The following is a 19,784-nucleotide window of genomic DNA, read 5'->3' on the forward strand; positions in this document are numbered from 1 at the left end:
GAAGTATTGTCTTCATGCATTTGCATTTGTTGATGGTTATGGTTACTATTTGAGAAAACTGAGTAAATCAGAAGACTCTTTCCATGTGCCATTAGTTGTAATTCTACAATGAAAACAAAACTTAAGGCTGTTGTATTGCTCAGCTCATTTTGGTGTAAGTGTGTGCCAAGGGGCAGCAGCAGTGAAGTTAGTGGTGGGAGTGCCTGTTTCTTCTCTGCTGTCATCTGTTACAACCTCCTTAACCGGTTTTCTTCTGTTATGGAACTCTGTCTTAAATATCCTTATTCCCCAAAGGTTTTGCATAGTGTTTGATGTAGCATTTTCTTGAAATGTGACCCCTTTGAATCTTTTAGCATGTCTGGAACACCAGGCAGCCCTATTGTGTGTTTCTAATGATGTTGAGAATTCTCTTTCTTATGTTGCTTATACATAATTTTGCTTGTAGTGATTTTCATTGACTTACCCAGACTTGAGGAATGGCTTTAGGCTCTAGTGGCCAAAATCCATCAAATAAGGAAAGACCTTCAGGAAATGGCCAGCAAGAAGTTTAGTCCTGACATACTTGTAAAACTGAAGAAAACGCTCAGAAGAGACCAGAAAGAGATTGAGAGTTTCGTCAGTTTTCTGGAAGTTAGAGCTTTTCAAGACTCAGAGCTGAGCCATTTGAGCTTTTTTCTCTTCTGTTTGAATTCTTCTCACATGTTTATCTGTCATGGCAGCGCATTTCAACTATGCTGTCTGAAGTCTAGCTGCTTTTAAGAGTATCTGAGAATGTTGGCTTGGCAACAAAAATAAAAGCAAAAATAAAAGCGTAACAAAAAATGTCTGTTGAATCAAACTCTTTGGGGGGAAAAAAAATGGGATGTGGTTTGGTGATATGGGTTTGGAAGACAATAAATTGTATTTGTCATTTTTTCTCACTTGTGTTCAATATGTATTTTCTTTTCTCTGCTTGGTTGTTGCTAGGAAAGAATGGTTCAACAAGTTCCAGAAAACATTAACTTTCCAAAAGAGGAAGAGAAGATACTGGAACTATGGAAAAATCTGAATTGTTTCCAGGAATGCCTAAAGCAATCAAAGAACAGACCTAGGTAAGAACCTGTTAGAAGCTGTCACAGCTGTGTGTGACAGTGCAAGGTTGGCTTAGCTGTAATTACTTTTTTATTGCCTCAGTTCTGTTAACAACAGCTGCTCCCTTTGCAGGTAGTCTTGGCTAATGCTGCTGTCGCTGTGTCAGTTACCATTTATGTTTTGCTTTGTGAAGTACCAACAGTTTTCAAGCAGTAGTAATAAAACTAATTTCCTGTTTGGTGGGGTTATAAGAGAAATCTGCAAGGGCAACTCTTAAGTGTATCCTGCCAGTTGTGGAGCAGCACACCAGTATTTTCAGTAGTAATCTTGGTAGAACTGGCAATCAGAAGGAACACAATGAATTCAGATGTTCTCTTTAGTCCTACAGCCAACGTAGTACCTCTGCTGACTGATAATAGAAGAGGAAGAAATTGATGTTGTCCTATTAAGATGTAAGAAGCATAAGCATACAGATATCCTGTTTGAAGATTTGATGCTCAGTTTTGTATTTAATTCACAATGTTGTCTTGTGTTGTAGATTTAACTTCTATGATGGGCCTCCGTTTGCTACTGGGCTTCCACACTATGGCCATATTCTTGCAGGAACCATTAAAGACATAGTGACCAGATTTGCTCATCAGAGTGGTTTTCATGTTGACAGAAGATTTGGCTGGGATTGCCATGGCTTACCTGTGGTATGTGTAATAAATCTGTCTGCAGATATTTCTGTTGGTTCCTATTTGCATGCTCTTACCTGCTTATCAATCACATTTCTATTGCTTTTGTGCCTGGCTTTTTTGCCAAAAACAAAAAAAAAGAAAAGTTCTTTGTCCACTGTGTTGCTCTGGCTTCTGCCTGTGTGGTGATGTAGGAAGCACATACATGTAGGCGAGTCACCTGCCCTTCTTCAGGCACTATTAATTCCTATAAACATCTGTTTATTTGGTATGTATATAATTTTTCTGAAGATAGGAGAGAAACAATCACACCAGAGTTACCCTTTGAAATATCTGCTTAGTTCAGGTGCAGTACTGATGAAATCTCAAAAGGATAAAGGAGACCCTTTAGCCTCATTAGAATTCACAAAGCGTGAATAAACTATTCAGGGAAATCCTGAAAGCTTTTGGTGACAGCATGGTTTTTTTTTGTCTGGTTGTTTTCAATGCTCCCAGGAATACGAGATTGATAAGACCTTAGGCATTAAAGGGCCAGAGGATGTGGCAAAGATGGGCATTGAAGAATACAACAACCAGTGCAGAGGAATTGTGATGAGATACTCAAAGGAATGGGAGGTAAGTAAAGACTTGGTGTATATTCTGCTGTTTGCTTCTAATTGTGTGTGTGCAGAAGATTTTCAGCTGGGGTGAGCTTCATTCTTCTGTCTATTTGATCACTTGCATAAATCTTATGCCTTTAGCTTCTGTGTTTCTCACTGGTGATCCTAAAAGGGGAACAGAAGGAACATTATGGGCTCAGAACAGGGAGACTGCTGTGATTTACTTTAAGGTAACCTGAAGCTCAAAATGTCTAACTAGATATATCGAGCATATAATAGATATCTTGAACAAGTTATTTCTTTCTTCATGTCTTCTCTGTTTGGAAAATTGGAAGTAAGATCTGAATTTGGTTTTCAAATGAACCACATAAAGAAAATGCATGTTAACCTCTGGGCTTTTCTGCCTCCCTTCAGTCTTGTAATTGCCAAAGTGTAGAACTGTAGCTTGGATTTCTGGAACAGCAGAAGTTCTAGCCCTCAGTCTTCCAAGAAAATATTGGTCTAAATCTTGTATCCCATGAATATAGTGACAGGGAGAGCATTTCTTTGTGCAGGCTCTTGAGACTGAAGAGCTGTTCCAAGTAGATGGGTTAGATATTTTCTTGAGAGGCACAGGTTTGGTTTTTCCTAAGACTGAATAATATTAGTCTCATGCAGAGAACCTGATGCTTCTTAAATTTGTCCTTAGCACCGTGGCCAGAATAAAGTACATTTGGCCCAGTACTTTATTGTCAGCCTAATATGTCTCTGAAGTGAAAGATGACTCTATGGCTTTCTGGAGGAGCGGCTCAGGTGCTTTCCCTGCTGTGCTGCTCTATTATAGTGACAGCATGCAATAGCAAGTGCCAAAGGAAGGGTGGAAGAACAAACCATATCTTTTCAGCCTGTGTGACATAAGGCCTTCTTAGGGCAAATAATTTTTTTTTCTATTTTTTTTTTCCCAAAGTTTATAATCCCTAACAGATATTTTTATTTTCCCTCATGAATTTCTCTAGCTACATTTTTAATCTGGGTATATGCATCAAGGCATTCCTACACACAGTTTGGAGAGCTCTTCTATAATACAGTTTCCAGTGAATCTTTATCTTCACTATTGGTTGTTTCTTTTCCTAGCCAGGATAGGCCTAATTCTTTAGTTCTTCCTCATGCAGAAGCTGTTCTACGTCTTCGCAACCCTCTGTGTGTTCTTTAGTCCTGCTGTATTTTGATTGAAATAGCAATTTCTTACTTCAGTATCACTTGCCTCTTGCCCTTGGGTGCATTCTGAAGTTAATGGCATTATCCTAAGAAACAGCAACTGCCTTTTACAGAATAGCTGTGGCTTAAATCTAAGCAAGTAGCTGGATGAAAAGCACAGAATTTGTTTTTTCAAAAATACAACATTCATCTATACCCTGAAATCTTGTATTTCAAAAACATCATCAATGATTCCTTGTTGCTTTTTTTAAATAGAAATATAATGATTAATTCTGGTTCATGTGTTATTTTCTGTAGTTGTTCCTTTTAACTTGCTGTGTCTTCAGCAACTGGTATTTTTGCAGTGCTGATTAGGCCAAATACTGAAGTCTTTTAGGTGGTAAATAGATTTGTATTTTGGTTTGTGCAAAAACTTGCGCATGTGTATGTGTGTATTTTTACAGACATATATTTTTTGATTAATAATAGAAGTAATGAAATTTGTTTAAGTATCTTGTTTGTGATTTGGCTGGTAATAAATTCAGGTATTTTGGGATAGTGTTATGCAGTCCCAACATTCTTATTGGAGATAGTGTTTATTTTCTGTCTGGAGTGGCTAATGAATGTTTGAAGCTTATGAAATATATGGAAGGTTCCTTGGATGTATAAGACCTTTCAGTGCATCAAGTTCATGGATTCTTCTACTGATCAGTCCTAGGCTTTGGGTCTTAATAGTGGAATGTCAGAGTGGCTTAAAGGTCAGAATCAAAACTGATATATTTGAGGTATTATGTGAAAATATAGAAGTGAGAGACTTCTTTCGCTTTGTTTTCACTTTACTGGTTTGACACTGAACATGGTCTGTGTCTAACAGTATTGGAACAGGTGTCTGTGGTTATTTGCAGAGCTGGGGGTTCTGATAGCTGTGACATTGGCAAGAGGATACCACTTGTCCAAGTGAATCCCATAGCTAGCTTTTATTACTCATTAGTTTTCATACTCTGTGCCAACAGATGTGACCATAATCTGTTCTGAGTCAGGACTGACACCTGTCAGTCTTGTGGTTGTTGACAGCCCTGTAATAGCTTTGGGCAGTCGGCTCTGAATAAGTTTTGATAACTTGTGACATATCAATTTCTTTCAGCATTTCTTTGTCTTTGAATTACATCATGTTTTCATATAACTGAAAGCTGATAGACTGTGTGGTCTGGATTTTGACTGTCTCTGCAGTCAGTAGCTTTAAAAATAGAAGCAAGACCACTGTAATCGAAAGCAATTTTCAGGCACTTGAACCTCAGCTGAACCTTGAATGATCCACCATTTCTGTTTGATGAATGATGCAAATGATCCACCGTTACTCTTCAGTAGCCTTGAACGTGTTTGCCTCTTGTGTGACCTTGTTCTTAAGGAATTATGTTCATGGTTTCATTCTTTGCTTATTTCATTTTTTGCCAGTTTAAATACAGTCTTTGTTACTGTTGCCAGGCTAAAATATTTCCTAGATGTGTTTCATTGGTATGGGACAAACACTACAGTTAATCAAGCTGTTTCACAGAATAAATATTGAAAGGCATCTTGAAAGATCATGATAAATTTCCAATTTGTGTGTTTGTTTCTTAACAGTTCAGTGTTACCAGATTAGGACGCTGGATTGATTTTGAAAATGACTATAAAACTCTTTATCCTGAGTTCATGGAGTCTGTGTGGTAAGTTAACTTACATATATTGCATATATGCTTTATAAATTTGAAATATTAAGAAGGCTTCAATTATTGTAAAGATGTGTCAGTCCATGTATCACTGGAACTTTGAAACATGCCAAATCCAGATAAACAGTGGACAGAGTAATTAAGGTGGTGTGAAATGTCTTGATGTTGAAGTGACAGAATTAATTGACTTGCTTTTTTTTTCTTCAAGATAGCAGGGTTCTTCGCAATAAAATTCAACAGTACCACTTCTACTGAGCCATGAAATCTTACTAATATATGTCAACTTAAAAGCAATTCTGAAGATCTCCTAATATCTTCTTTGCTTGGTTTAGGAAATTACATTGTATTTCTGCATTCTTGATGTTCTTCACACTGTCAGCTGCAATTGCCAAACTATCCAAACTCGCTTTAGCACTAAACCTCTTCTTCAAGTCTGAATTTAGAAACTGTGAATCTGCTGTTATCTTTTTCTTGGCAGCATAGTTTGATAACTGTCTTGGGCTCCTGGTGCAGAGCTAAGTAAAGTTTGAGTATTTTGGCAATACGTTCAGGGAGACTTGGAATTCCAAAAGACAAGACTTATTGATTAAGGCTAATCAAATTGACCTAACACTGAAGAGATGGTGACATTCAGTCATTTTGGGGATAGAGTTACAAATTGAATTGCAGGGGAAAGTTTAGTAGGGCATATGCTGACAAAAAGCCATTGAAAAGCAGATTACGTGCATATTAAAGTATTATTGGTGTACTTCAATATTAGTTTTACTAATAACCTGTGATTGTATAGTTAGTTACATGTAGTTACATTAAAGGATTGACAGAACTTCTAGAAGTCTGTGAAACTGATGTAGAGGGCTGAAATGTCAGTGAGCATTGAAAAGACAGTGAGAAGGGAGCAGATGTTTAAGTTAGCCAAAGAAACCCTGCATATCTAAGCTAAAAAGCTGACTGACAATAAATCTTCTTTTTATAAGTTATAAAAATCCTTAGTGGCACCTTAAGTCCTGTTTAACTAGCATCTTCCAAGGATGGTTTAAAAAACATACTTGACTGGAACTAGCTGCAGGGTCTTTCTCAACAGCCGAAGCGTTTTGTGGGTGGTTGGTTGGTTGGTGTGCTTTTTCTTTTTCTCCCTTTGAAAGAAAATCTCCAGTCTTTCATCTAGCTTCCAGCTTCCTCTAATGCTTGCTCCGGATACAGACTCTAAAATACAAGTTTTGGATCTGAAATCTCTGTGGTATGAGATTTTAGGAAATACGTAGGCAGTCAACTTCTTAGTTTTTTGCTTCCTGATGCTGTTAACGTTTCTGTGTAATCGTGTGATGAAATACATGTTTTAAAAAGCGGATTTTAAAAATGTGTTTTCTGGAAAGTCATCTAAGTCTCAAAGGGTCACATTACAGTGCCATTGCCAGCTTGCTGTCTAGTAAAACAGGAGGTGGAACCACCAATCTTTGCATGGAATGGTTGGAGGAAGGGAATGGGAAAGGAGCGTAGGATGCAGGTTTCAAGGCTAAGGTAGCTAATGCTTAAAGACAGCACTGTAGCTGAAGTTAGTGCTTTCAACAGGGTAATGTACAATTAAAAAACCAGATTGTTACCTAAGCAGTTCTGGTGCACCCCCCATACAAAGAGAAAATTGGGGCTGTTCAGCCTGGAGAAGAGAAGCTACGTAGAGACCTCAGAGCAGCTTTCGGTATCTGAAGGGGGCCTACAAGGATGCTGGAGAGGGAGTCGGCTACTGTAGCAATAGGACAAGGGGTGATGGGTTTAAACTTAAATGGGAGATTCAGATTGGATACAAGGAAGAAGCTCTTTACTGTGAGGGTGGTGAAATACTGGCACAAGTTGCCCAGAGAAGTGATGAATGCTCCATCCCTGGCAGTGTTCAAGGCCAGGTTGGATGGAGTCTTGGGTGACATGGCTTAGTGGGAGGGTATCCCTGCCTATTGGCAGGGCATTGGAACTGGCCAATCTGAAGGTCCTTTCTAACCCAAACCATTCTATGATTTGATTTTTTTAATAGTTCCTTTTTAAATATATAAAAGAACCCTCTTTGAGACCTTTAGTGTCCAGCTAAGTATGAAAGAGAAACTGCAGATTAATTTCTGCACTGACTGTAACCTGGGGACCATATTGGCCTGTCCAATTGTTTTATTGTTTTGTTCTGCCTGTGGGAGTAGAATGCTGCTCTTAGTCCCAGGAAAAAGTCCTTGATGATAATAATGGTCGTGATCATGGCAACCGTGGATTTTATAGTTAAAATAGGGTAAGGATTTTGTCTTTTTTTAAAATCAGCTGAACCTATCATCTGTTCAGGTCGAGTTTTTTGCCTTTTTATTTGTTTGGTTTTTTAACTCCTTTAGCCTTTCCTGAGGCTTGCAGTTCTGGCGTGATCTCAAGTGGAATTTCTGGCTTTCTCTGAAATACTGTTTTCAGTGGTGGCTGATTTTATTCAATTATTTAGTCTTGAAGTAGTTAAGGACTCGGAAACCAAAGGTATCTTTGGTTTGTATAGATACTGTGCAAGCTCAGGGTGCTAGAGAGTGTTCTTCATTTTTTTTCATTTGTTTCAGTAATTGGTTTCTTGGAAACAACTGCTTTGTAGGCATTGTGCTGCTATGCCTTATGGTGGCTGACAGTAGAACGCATTTTCAGGCTGCTAAATTTGAACTCAGAACAAAACTTCATCCAATGATAAAATTGTGGCATGTTTAGGTAGAGTTTTTCAGTAAATGCTGAAGGTTGGTGTCATTAAAAGGTGGTTCCGCAGTGGTTTCTGATAGAGAGAAGACAGTCAGCTCTTCATGTCTGAAATAACTTAAATAGAACTTGTAAGTTCTCACTCTGCAGAATTCGTATATCCATCCTGCAGCCAGCTTGAATCTCAATGAAAGTATGTCCTTCACTGAAAGCGGTGCAACAAGGAGGATGTTCTTGAGCTAGCATTGAACAAACATGCAGAGTAGTAATGGTTTTATTTTTTTGTACAGGTCATGAGAGTGAAATTGAGAGCAGTTTGGTGTGATCTTAAACTTTTTACTGGTCTACAGTTGGGCTGAAAGAAGCACATGAGCTTTGGGGCAAACCAGAACAAAACCAAAAAACCAAGCTAGTGAATTATTGTCTTACTGCTGGCTTACTGCATAGTTCTCAGGCTGGCTGTGAGTTTGCATCTCAGGAGCAGTTCTCCCTGGCTGCTGAGGAAACAGCCTGAGAAGTGCTGAGGAGAGGAGGAAGGGAATAGCTTTGAGGGCAGAGTGGTGACACATTTGTGGATCTGATGAGTTTTTATTTCCTCCTTGGCACAGCTTTAGGGTCAAACAGCTTCCTGTCACCATCTAGTGTCTAAATTTAGCTATTGCACTTCAGGTGTAATTCAGTTTTAAAAACAGTGTTTTGATTTTCTGTGGGTTAATGATGGTGGCTATAAGGTCGAATGTTTATGGGTACGAAGCAGGGGGAAGGCCAACAAGGCAGATACCGTGATGGGAGTCTCTCACAGACCACCCAAGCAGGATGAAGAGGCAGATGAAATATTCTATAGGCAGCTGTAAAGTCTAACAGCCACTAGCCATTGTTCTTGGGGGGTGCTTCAACTTCCCAGATATGTGCTGGAAGTATGTACAGCAGAGAGGAAACAGGCCAGGAGGTTCCTGGAGCGTGTGGAAGAGAACTTTCTGGCATAGCAGGTAAGGGAGCTAACTAGGGAAAGTGCCCTGCTGGACTTGTTGTGTGTCAACAGTGAAAGACTTATGGGTGATGTGATGGTTTGAGGCCATCTTGTGCACAACAATCGCAAAATAAAGAGTTTTCAGTTCTCAGAAGAGTAAGGAGGGGGGGTCGATGGAACTGATGCCTTGGACTTCCAGAAGTCAGACTTCGGTCTGTTTAGGAGCCTGGTTGTCGTGGTTTAAGCCCAGCCGGTAACTCAGAGCCATGCAGCCGCTCTCTCACTCCCACCCCTTTGTCCCCCCCCCGCTCCCAGAGGGATGGGGAGGAGAATCAAAAGAATGTAACTCCCACAGGTTGAGATGAGAGCAGTCCAGTAACTAAGGTATAACACAAACCACTGCTGCTACCACCAATAATAATAATAAGGGAAATAACAAGGGAAGAGAATACAGCCGCTCACCACTCACCGACTGATACCCTGCCCAACCAAGCACTGATCTAGCCCTTCTAGGTAACTGCCCCCAGTTTATATACTGGGCATGACGTGCTGTGGTATGGAATACCTCTTTGGCTAGTTTGGGTCAGGTGTCCTGTCTCTGCTTCCTCCCGGCTTCCCTTCCTCCCTGGCACAGCATGAGACTCACAAAGTCCTTGGTCAGAGTGAACATCACTGAGCAGCAACTAAAAACATCGGTGTTATCAGCGCTGTTCCCAGGCTGAAAGTCAAAAACACAGCACTGCTCCAGCTACAAAGAAGGAGAAAAATGACTGCTAGTGCTGAACCCAAGACACTGATTGACAGAGTCCTTTGGGAGGCAGTCCTGGAAAGCAATGGAGTTCAGGAAGGCTGGACATACATCAAGAAGGAAATCTTAAAGGTGCAGGAGCAGGCTGTCCCCATGTGAGAAGAGGTGAACTGGTGGGGAAGATGACCAGCCTGGCTGAACAGAGAGTTTTGGCTGGAACTCGGGGAGGAAAAAAAGGAGAGTTTATGACCTTTGGAAGAAGAAGCAAGCAACTCAGGAGGACTACAAGGGTATCATGAGGTTATGCAGGGAGAAAATAAGGGCCAAAGACCAACTAGAGCTTAATCTGGCTACTGTCATAAAAGACAATAACATAAAAATGTTTCTATAAATACATTAGCAACAGAAGGGGGGCTAGGGAGAATCTCCATCCTTTCTTGGATGTGGTCTTTTCCAACCTAAACTGTTCTAGGGTTCCATGACATGCTTATATGGTATGAAACCACAGGTAGTGGAAACACTCCACTAAATATACCCTAAGAAGGTACTCTTGAGTCCTTTTGTGGTAACACTAGATAGGCTGGGGGAGAATGAGAAACATCCCTAGTTACAGTAGAAAATTGTTATTCTACATGTTTGATGTCGTGCCTGTGCACTAAAACTGTGCTGTTTCCTGTTGAAATGCAATATGGAGCTTCCTTTGGTGATGGGGCACTTCGTCCAGTTCTGCCTTCCTTCCAGTGGACCCATCTTATTTGTTCCAGTTTCAGTTTTCCCTTTAGGATTGTCAAGAGGGGATCTTATTTTCTTTCCTTATTAGGTGTGGCCTTTGGCCTTGCCGCCCTGCCCCTTCTTCTGCCTTAGCATCAGGCTTGGGGTGCCACTGCACCCCTTCTAAGCTGCAGCTGAAGAGGTTGTAGACAACATTTGCCTTGGGTTGCTTGACTCCTTACATGTTGCTGTATTTTCATTTTGGCATGATGGTTGATGTTGGCTTTTTTTTTTTGTCCATTCTCTATATTCTCAGGATGAGCTGCGTCACTCATGTCAGTGTCCAGCTGCCTCAGCCCATCTCAGTGAGGAGGTGAATGGGGACTCTCCTTTGAGAGGATGACTGGCAAAACAAAAAGATCAAAGCAGCTGGATTGTTACATTTTATTTTGGTTTTGCTTTTCTGTGTAAGCAGTAAAAATGGTTTTCTGACTTGACTTTTTTTTTTCTCTCTGCATGTGTAGTTTATCCAGCATTTAACCAGAATGACTTCAGAACAATAGATTTGTGGGTCCTAATAGGAATTACTGTTGCATTATTTAGAGAGATACTTCTCAAAAGAGCGCTGTTTTGACCATTTTTTTTCTACTAGCTATCTCAATTTTTTTCCATAGTTGTATGTTTTTTTGTGCATTTAGTGCTCTAGTCTGCTTGTTATCTTTTTACCATTCCAATCCTTGTTGTTTTACCTCCTTGCCTGTATTTTGAAGAAAGATATGCTGAACTCCTACTTAGTTGGATGATCTTTGGGCTAAGTCTAGCATCAAGTTTAGATATTTATGTTTTCTGTTATACAGATATTTTACACATCTGGATTGATCCAGAATCATTTCTACACACTGATCCAAAAGTTTCAGCTTGGAGGGTAGTCCTGGGACAGAATGATCTCTTTATGCTAGGATCTTCAAGTTTTCACTGGTAGTTGAACATAAGACTCGACAAATTTTGTGCTTAGGATTCTTAGGCCCTAGAATTGCTCTTCCTGTCTGTCTTAAGGTGTTTTTCAGAAATGCTGTTCTAAAGACAGGCTGTTGGTGTTTGTTATTGGACTTAATGTTCCTCTTAGGTTTATGCTTTTTTTGACTCATGTTCAGTGTTGAGTCATTCTGGTTTTCATCCCCATGCATCTGTTTTTCATTGTTGTTTTCTTTTTGATTTCATCTTTTCTTACAAGTGTTGCTCATGAATCACAGGAGAACCTATTCCTCAATCTCTGCTGCTTACGGTGCTGTTTGGCTGCATTCTGCTTGCTGGACTGATAGAATTTCTTTCACAGTGTGGTGTTTGTAGTTTTTTTGTGAGGCTGTTAAATTGTCATTTATCTTGACATGAACTGATGCTAGGTCACACAGCAATGATTTTGTACATTTTTCTATACTACCATGGAAATGTTGAAATAATGAACTTCTAGATCCTGCTGTTGTAATGACTTGCTCACTTTGCTTTTAGTCTTTGTCAGGAACTGATTTTACAATACCTTTGTGGTGTGTTTTGGTTGTTTTGGTTTCTTTTGTTGTTGTGTATTTGTTTTGTTTTTAAAAAGGAAAAAAATGCTTGATGCGAGTTTGAAAATAACTTCTCAATGGTAGTAATAAGTACTTTGATTTTCTGGAAAGCTAGGAGCTTTCAAACCTCTAGCAAATCTTTAGATACTGAGTTTTTGCACACAGAATCATTTGGAATCACTTGATACCCAAAAGGAATGGCATTAAGAATTTGAGAAGCTCTGAGATGAAATCCTTCTCTTCAATGTGAAGTCAGTGTATGTGTTTGAAGAGGACAGCTTGCTTTTGCATCTGGTGGAGGATGCTGGGAAATGTTCGGTTTTGCATGGGAATCTAAGGGTATTTTGAGTATTGCATTGACTGATCAATATCTTTTGTAGAAGAAACTTCATTTGTAGGAGTTATATCCATGTGATGTTTGCGTGGCGTGTATGTGACTTGGATCAATGAATATTGATCAATGAATATGTGTTCTAATTTCTTTGAAGTTATGCGTATGGTAAGAGTAACTCACAGTCTTGGTTATTGTATATCGTCCCCTCATGACACTTTAGGAACAACAAACTTCAGTGTGTGTTACTCTTTTTAGAAGTTAAAGATGCCTTCCATCTATAGGGACAGTGTTTTCTGTTAATAAGTGGCTGGAATATGCATCTTGAGTTCACAGTTTCCTTAACAGCATTTTTCTTCAGTAAAGGAATATGTAAGTGCTGCTCCCACACCCAAGAGGATGCAGCTGTATTTATTTACTTTTGAGGAGAAACATAGCAGAAGTACAGGAACAGGTTTTGATTTCTGACCTGTTGAGAGTAAATGTTTTCCGTTTGTCAGCAGAAAGGAGCCCTGTGGTTTTCTTAGCTTATTTCTTTTCAGAAAGAACCACAGTTTCATATTTGACTTACAAACCTAGACCCTCTTTCTTGCAAGTAATTAGCATTTTGCAAACATAAGGGTTAAAACATGTTTTGATGGGTTATTGTCTAAAATACCAAGTCTCAAACTTTGAAGCAAAACCTGAACTCTGGTGTGTAATTGACTCTGACTGTTAGAACTAGGTCCACTGTTAGGAGCTGCTTTGTTTTAGGTGGGCAGGAGGGTTTTATGGATGCTAGGAGGAAGCTGGTCGGGAGTCATCTCCTATGTGCTGCTTCTGATGGTCACACAAGAACTGTTCTTGGAAGCTTTTTGTTAAGGAAACCAGTTTGGTGTTTCTTGAGAGAACAGCTTTTTGCAGTGACAGTGAAGGCTGTTGCATCACACAGCAGTATTGACTCATTCATAATTCTGCTTATTATGTTGGAATGGCTGTCTGAGGGTAGGGGTTATAAACTAGAAATGAGTGAGCTCTGAAGAGTGTTGTGGTTTGTAAGCCCTTCTCTTTGCTCAGCAGTGGAACAGCTGGGGAGCAGTTGGTTTGCAACAGGGCAGAATTGCCACAAGAGGGAGATGCTGGCTTGGATTTTTAACTTGGCAGCTCCATGTGGTGGTCACCTTTCCTGAGTTTACAGTTTTCTGAGTTTACAGTTATATTTACAGACGAATTAAATATTCAGTGTTTCTCCGAGTAGTTTTCTTCTATGCTGTTAGTAGGCAGTGTTCTTCAGAAAGTAGAGATGTGATGCATGTTGTCACGGACTCCATGCAGGTACAGAATCGTTTATTTAACAAAGTCGCTTGATTATATACTTTAAGCTTACAAGAGTGTTATGACAAATAGCCAGTAAAAACCCACCGGACAAATATTCCTCTACAGGTTACTCAATCACCACTTTTCATAACCATTTCCTTGTTATTGTTTCTAGCTGATATGTGCTTTAGATGTAGCATGCTATGTTATTGCTTAAGCAACCATCACTCTTACAGACGATGTTTCTTTTTATGACTACATAGCAGTTAAGCACAAGATATCTTCTGCTCCTAGAGCTTCCTATTTGAAACAGTCTATGAGGAACAAACATCACTTTTCTCCTTGATCTGCTTACGCCAGCACTTTGCAGTTAAGTCTCGCATATGCAGCTGCATTGTGTTCTGAAAATGGTCCTCAACATAGAGATAAAGTGGAGCTTTTTTTCTATAGATAGTTTAGTTAACTGGTTTTGATAGGCAAATAGAACACCTTCAGTGTAAGTGCTGTCACTTGTCACAGTCTGTGTTAGTTATGCTCTGAGATGGTAAGCATACATTTAAATCTTTAACTTGCACAAAAACTGCTGCAATTAGGCAGCTTCAGTGTAAATGCTAAAAGCTGATGAAACTGTATTTACAAATGTATTTTTTTATTTTTTAATAAAAAACTGATTTATATTTATGCCAGTTTAAGTTGGTAGAGTCTCTGTCGTGAAACAGATGCACTCACCGCTATGTGTCAAATATGGGTTAGAGATTGGGCAGCCATAACTTGCCTGTGGGTGATATTTATTACATTAAAAGGTTACTTTTGAACTGTGTGTGTAAGGTAAGACGCCTTCATTGGAGTGCACAGCTCTGAAAGACTTCTGGGTTTGGTTCTTCCTGTGGCAGAACTGGATGCTGCTGAGGGTCTCTGAGGTGTTATCCATCTTAGACTTCAGATTATATATTTTTCCTGATGTTAGTGACTATCTGTAGGAAATTCTGGACTTCTAGAGGCCCGTGAATGAATCTGAGTGGTCTGCATGTCTTATCAATATGAAAGCCTGTACTTTTTTCTGCTGTCTGATCTGTATGGTAATAGTTATTCCAGTCAAGACACTGTGATTTCCATGACAGCAGGCCAGTGCATATCTTGTGATGTTCTTCTTTCGGGTTGCAGATAGAAATCAGTGCAATAGTCTGCTTGCATTTTGTGTTGTGGGTTATGATTTCAAACATAGAAGGCAAGATGCTGACTTAAATACAGGTCCAGATTCTCAAGCTCAATATGACAGCCTGCAGAAGGAAGTGCTGCTTGCCAGGATGGGGCTGGTTGCTTAGCAATGAGCCATTTATCTGGAAAGGGACCCAGAAAAGAAATCAGGGCAGTTTGGAAACATATTTTGAGTAAAGGAGCTTTTAAAGTCAGCCTTGTTTAACAGTTTGGATCTGGAATTTGAAATTACCGTACTCTGCAGAGAGCGACTCTAAGCGTGCAAGTCAGTGAGACTTGATCAGCTGATACTGATGGTGTAGTAGGTTGAAGTAAGGTTTGTGATCCTTTAGTAAGCTCCACAGTATTCAGATACAGAGAATCACAGGCATCACATGGATGCCTGATGAGTTGCTGTGTGAAATGTCTCTTCCAGGTTCTGTTCATCTTGAGCATTGACACAATTTGTCATATTGTAATACTATGTGCTGTCTTGACTATTTTAAGACACTGTAAGGATCCAAATATGCTACAGGCTGTATTGAAAATTTCATAAACAGAGTTAAAGCTTAATGTGAGACTGTGATTTTGGGCTGGAACTGAGTCCAGAGTGAGATGAGCTGATCAAGGAGAGCATTAATGTAAACTTTGCATAGTTAGCTGTGCCCTTTTGTGAAAAATGCTCTTCAGATAGTCAGGATTTACTGGGGAGTGGGTTGCCAGGTATCTAACCTGTATCTGTCTGTCTGCTGTAGCACTAGTTGCTGTAGTAAGTAGGTGCTTAAGATGATGTAATAAGTAAGCAGCCATGTCACTACATGACTTCTCTCTAAATTATGACTGATTGCAGTCTTGTTAACAGTTCAAATTTCAGGTGGTCTTTGTATTCAAGAAAATTGAGAAAGGTTATTCAGCAATACAGTTTTATGTTTCAACTAAACACTGTGTGCTGTGCAGTCAGTGCATGGAAAACCAAGCTGGCTGAATCAGCTAAAGGTAAAAGTCAGCCAGAAATACAGTTGCAATCAATTAATCTCTTTCCTTTTGACTTGCAAATACTGTCTTCAGTTGACAATTGATTGTTTAAGAAAGGTGTTATTCAGAATGGCACTCTAGCTCAAGCAGAACCCTGTTCTGCTGTTGATTTACTAAATTTGAAATGCCAACTGCTATTTCATGTTTCTTGTGTACTTCCAGGTGGGTTTTCAAGCAACTGTATGACAAAGGACTGGTTTATAGAGGTGTTAAGGTCATGCCTTTTTCAACTGCATGCAACACTCCACTGTCAAACTTTGAGTCCCATCAGAATTACAAGGTGAGTCAGTATACATGTGCATTATATGTTGCAATCAGTTTTTTCTATTGTCTTAACTTTGGATTTGGAAAACTAGTATTTTTTGCTTGGTGGTACATAAGCATTTTATTGCACTTCAAATTGATAGCAAAAAATCAGGTAAATGGGTTACTTCTAATTATATTTCGCTGTAGTTATTCAGATCATTTGATCTTAGCCTTCTTCCTCATTCTTTTTGGTTACTACCTACAGATCTATAAAGTACATACTTTGTTTTATTCTGATAAATTACTCTCACTTCCTCTCTGGGCTCTCAAGATGAGTATTGCACTGTGTTGGGTTTCTATGGTAAAAAAAATGAAGGTCCTTGACAGAGTTGAAGTCTTTTATGAGGGGATTAATGGGAATTGTCAAAGGCTGTGTTTGGTTGTAGAGCACTAGGCTAATAGCTCTTCAGAGAATCATTAATTCAGATTGAGAAATTCCAGGAAATGTTTTACCTATATCATGCGTGGTATGCTGTGTTTTAGAAGGTATTCCTTTAAAATGAATGCCTAGATACTGTAGGTGCAGCTTCTCATTTGAAACAAATTTATGTTCGCATATGTGAGGGCAGAACTTGGGTCCCAGTTTTCCAAATTTCATGTTAAGTTCATGGACAGAGGTTTCGTTTCCAGTCTCCACCCAGGTCTCTCTATTCACTTAGGTTGTTACCATGGAGAGCTAGCACAAATTGTACATCTGGTCATTTTCATATCTTGTCTAAAAAAGGCCAATTTGGCCAAAAATCGCATTTAGGAAAGAAATTTCAATAGACTTGTAGTACAGTGCAGTCCACAGATACTGGGGCTTTGCATATTGCTGAGGGGTTATTAGACCATACTGAAGAATAAAGGTTTTGTGATTTAAGAAAGTGTGACCTGCAATGATACCTCAATGTTCATGACTGACAACTGAAGTAATTACTTTGCTTGTACTTACTAACTGACACTTCATACAGGCTGAGATTCATGAGCTTTCTTTAGCACATAAACTATTCTGGGTTTTTTTTTTGGGGTGTGTGTATGTATGTGCTTTTTCTATAAAGCAAAGCTCTTTTCTCTTCTTGAGACTTAATGAAATATTTAGATGCCATTTCTTACTTTAAAACCATTAGTGTGTGTGTGGGGGGAGGGTGTGCTGCTCTGTCACTTCACGCAAAGATTATCTTCTTTGTTTGCTAGAGGTGGTATTTTGAAGACTGAAATGTTATGGGTCCATAAGCTGACATGATTTATTCTTGGCAAAACCAGCCATTTCTGGGTGTAAGGCAGCTGTTATCTTTTTCACTGTGGAAAGCAGGCTTTGGCGTCTGTTTATCCATCCTGTGAGAATCCGGACACAAATAATGAGAAATAATACGACATGAGAAGCAAGTTGAGAAACTGAGTTAGGCATCCAATGTACACTTGAGTCAACTATGTCAACAGCTTGTATTAGATTTAACTGAAGAAGTGCTTTGGATGAAAGCAGGTATACTTTTGTGAACAGATTGAAACATTATACAATGCTATTAATTTGGCAGCCTGGATGTTATCTTATTATGGCTTGCCAGTTATTTGTATCTACATGATCAACTTAGTGCTTTAGAAAAATGAGTAGCTTACAGTGCCATTTAACAATTGGTATAGACAGAACTGTAGTGATAGCTCCATCTTTACTTGGTATTGAGGGTGATTTGAGAGTTATGTAAGATTTATGTTTTACTGTTGGCTGCACCAGATGTTCACAGTAAATTCCCTCTGGAGCAGTCCTTAGCTCAGACATAAATAGCTGCCTGTCTCATGATGCTGTTAACTGTTCCATGGGAAACTAGAGCCTTGCTGTAGACATAATGAGGGGATAGGACCTATTCGTGATTTTAGGGTCTTTGTACCTGGTACCCATTTTTGTTTGGCATTTAAAATTAATAATGAATTAAAAAAAAAATCATATTTGCAAGGTCAGACTTGCTTTTTCAAGCTGTTTTTCATAATATATGAGATGTGAAGTGACTGAACAGGATGGTACTTGTCTGAAAGAAGAGCTTTGTTTTCAACTGGTTCTTTTGACTTACCTGAAGGCAAAATTTTATAGAGTATCCGACAAAGGTCTCCTGCCCTGTGATTTTTTTTTTTTTTTTTAACCTTTAAATATTTACACTTAAATATTAATTGAAACCCTTAAATACCATGAAATAAATATATCCTTAAATACGCTTAGATATCTTCATCCTTAAACAACTTCTTAATAAGAGATTGCATCTTCTTAAGCGACATTTATTCTTCCTACTCCCTTACTCTAGAGGAAAAGGTAGGAGAAAGCTTTGTGTAGCAGTATCTGAGAAACTGCTGACTTTCTTGGCAGTTGAGATTGATCGTAAACTTTTAAAATGGGATTGTAAAAGTTTCTGAGGGAACTGACACTAGGCTCTCTGTTGTTCTGGCATCTAATTCTCAAAATCTCAGTTCTAATCTGAATTTTTAACTCTGGCCTTGTTGGACTGACGGTTTGTGCTAATCAAATGAAGGTGTGTTGGGACTGGTTGTGGCTGCTGCTTCACCACTACAGTGGTGATCTAGGCAAGTTGCAAGATGGGTTTTGGTAGATAGCAGTAAGAGTCACTACTTCTTACATATTTATTTTCTTACTAATGCACAAAGTAAACTCACATCCGTGCTTGCCCCCCTTTTAACTTTATCTTGTTTTTAAGGATGTTCAAGATCCTGCAGTGACTGTGAGCTTCCCGCTGGATGAAGATGCAAATATTTCTCTTCTTGCTTGGACCACTACTCCTTGGACCTTGCCTAGTAACTTGGCCCTTTGTGTTAATCCAGAATTGCAATATGTTAAGTTGAGAGGCAAGTGTTAACTGAAGGTGACATACAATGAACGTTTCTTTCTTCAGTGCCTGTGAATACGTACTTGCATTTTGTATGATAGACTGTTCTATGCTGAATTTATAGCGCTTTGCAGCAGTTGGATCAGTGTTATTTTGGAGGATGAGATTTTTCTTCCTATGTGGCTGATGATTTTTGACTGCTGGGCTCTTATTTTACATGGATTATGAGAACTGTTCCCTAAGATATATTTATAGATGAAATAAAGAGGAAGAGCAAACGTTTTATCTGTTGTATTAAAGTAACACTGTATTTAAGACACAGGGAAGTGTGATTGATTGGCTGTCCCCAACTTTTTTTCTTCCCGCCTTTCTTAGGGCTCAGACTCATGAACAAGTTACTGCTATAAGACAGCTAAGTTGCAGTAAGTGAATGTCCCTCTACTCTTAACCCATAATATACTCAAGCTGTCAGGTGCTGGTCTTGCATTTTTAGCACAAATGCAAGGCAAGATATATACCCTGAGTTCCAGTGTAACACTACATTTGACTATGTGCCTTGGCTTACTCATGGGCAAGTTGTTGTGCCTGCCTAAACAAGTTGTACTACAGGGTAATCTTTTTCACGAGAGCACCAGCACTTCAGGAATTGTATGCAACAGGCCATGTGGGATGCATAACCAATATAGGCTATTGCTTTTCTTGTTACTGCTTCAAGTTTTTTTCCAGGGTTTGCAGTTCCATTTTTTTTTCAGTTGGCAAGGGAGTATAGAATCATAGAATCCCAGAATAGTTAGGGTTGGAAATGACCTTAAGATCATCTAGTTCCAACCCCCCTGCCGTTAGTATTTTATGATGTGTCTTCCTTTTCACTTAGGAA

At 39.2% G+C, this 19,784-nt stretch overlaps 1 protein-coding gene across 1 annotated transcript in view; it reads left to right on the forward strand.

Moving 5' to 3' along the window:
- IARS1 (isoleucyl-tRNA synthetase 1) overlaps positions 1-19,784 on the forward strand; it is a 109,846-nt gene that overhangs the window by 3,849 nt on the left and 86,213 nt on the right. Inside the window, exons 3-8 of the mRNA XM_080625790.1 lie at positions 967-1,091; positions 1,610-1,766; positions 2,244-2,363; positions 5,147-5,229; positions 15,951-16,068; positions 18,779-18,930. Of these exons, the coding sequence (XP_080481916.1) occupies positions 973-1,091; positions 1,610-1,766; positions 2,244-2,363; positions 5,147-5,229; positions 15,951-16,068; positions 18,779-18,930 (749 nt within the window). The 5' untranslated portion in view covers positions 967-972. The remainder of the gene's footprint in view (positions 1-966; positions 1,092-1,609; positions 1,767-2,243; positions 2,364-5,146; positions 5,230-15,950; positions 16,069-18,778; positions 18,931-19,784) is intronic.

The sequence above is a fragment of the Psittacula echo genome (genome assembly GCF_963264785.1).
Source record: "Psittacula echo genome assembly, chromosome: 9".
Classification (NCBI taxonomy): domain Eukaryota; kingdom Metazoa; phylum Chordata; class Aves; order Psittaciformes; family Psittacidae; genus Psittacula; species Psittacula echo.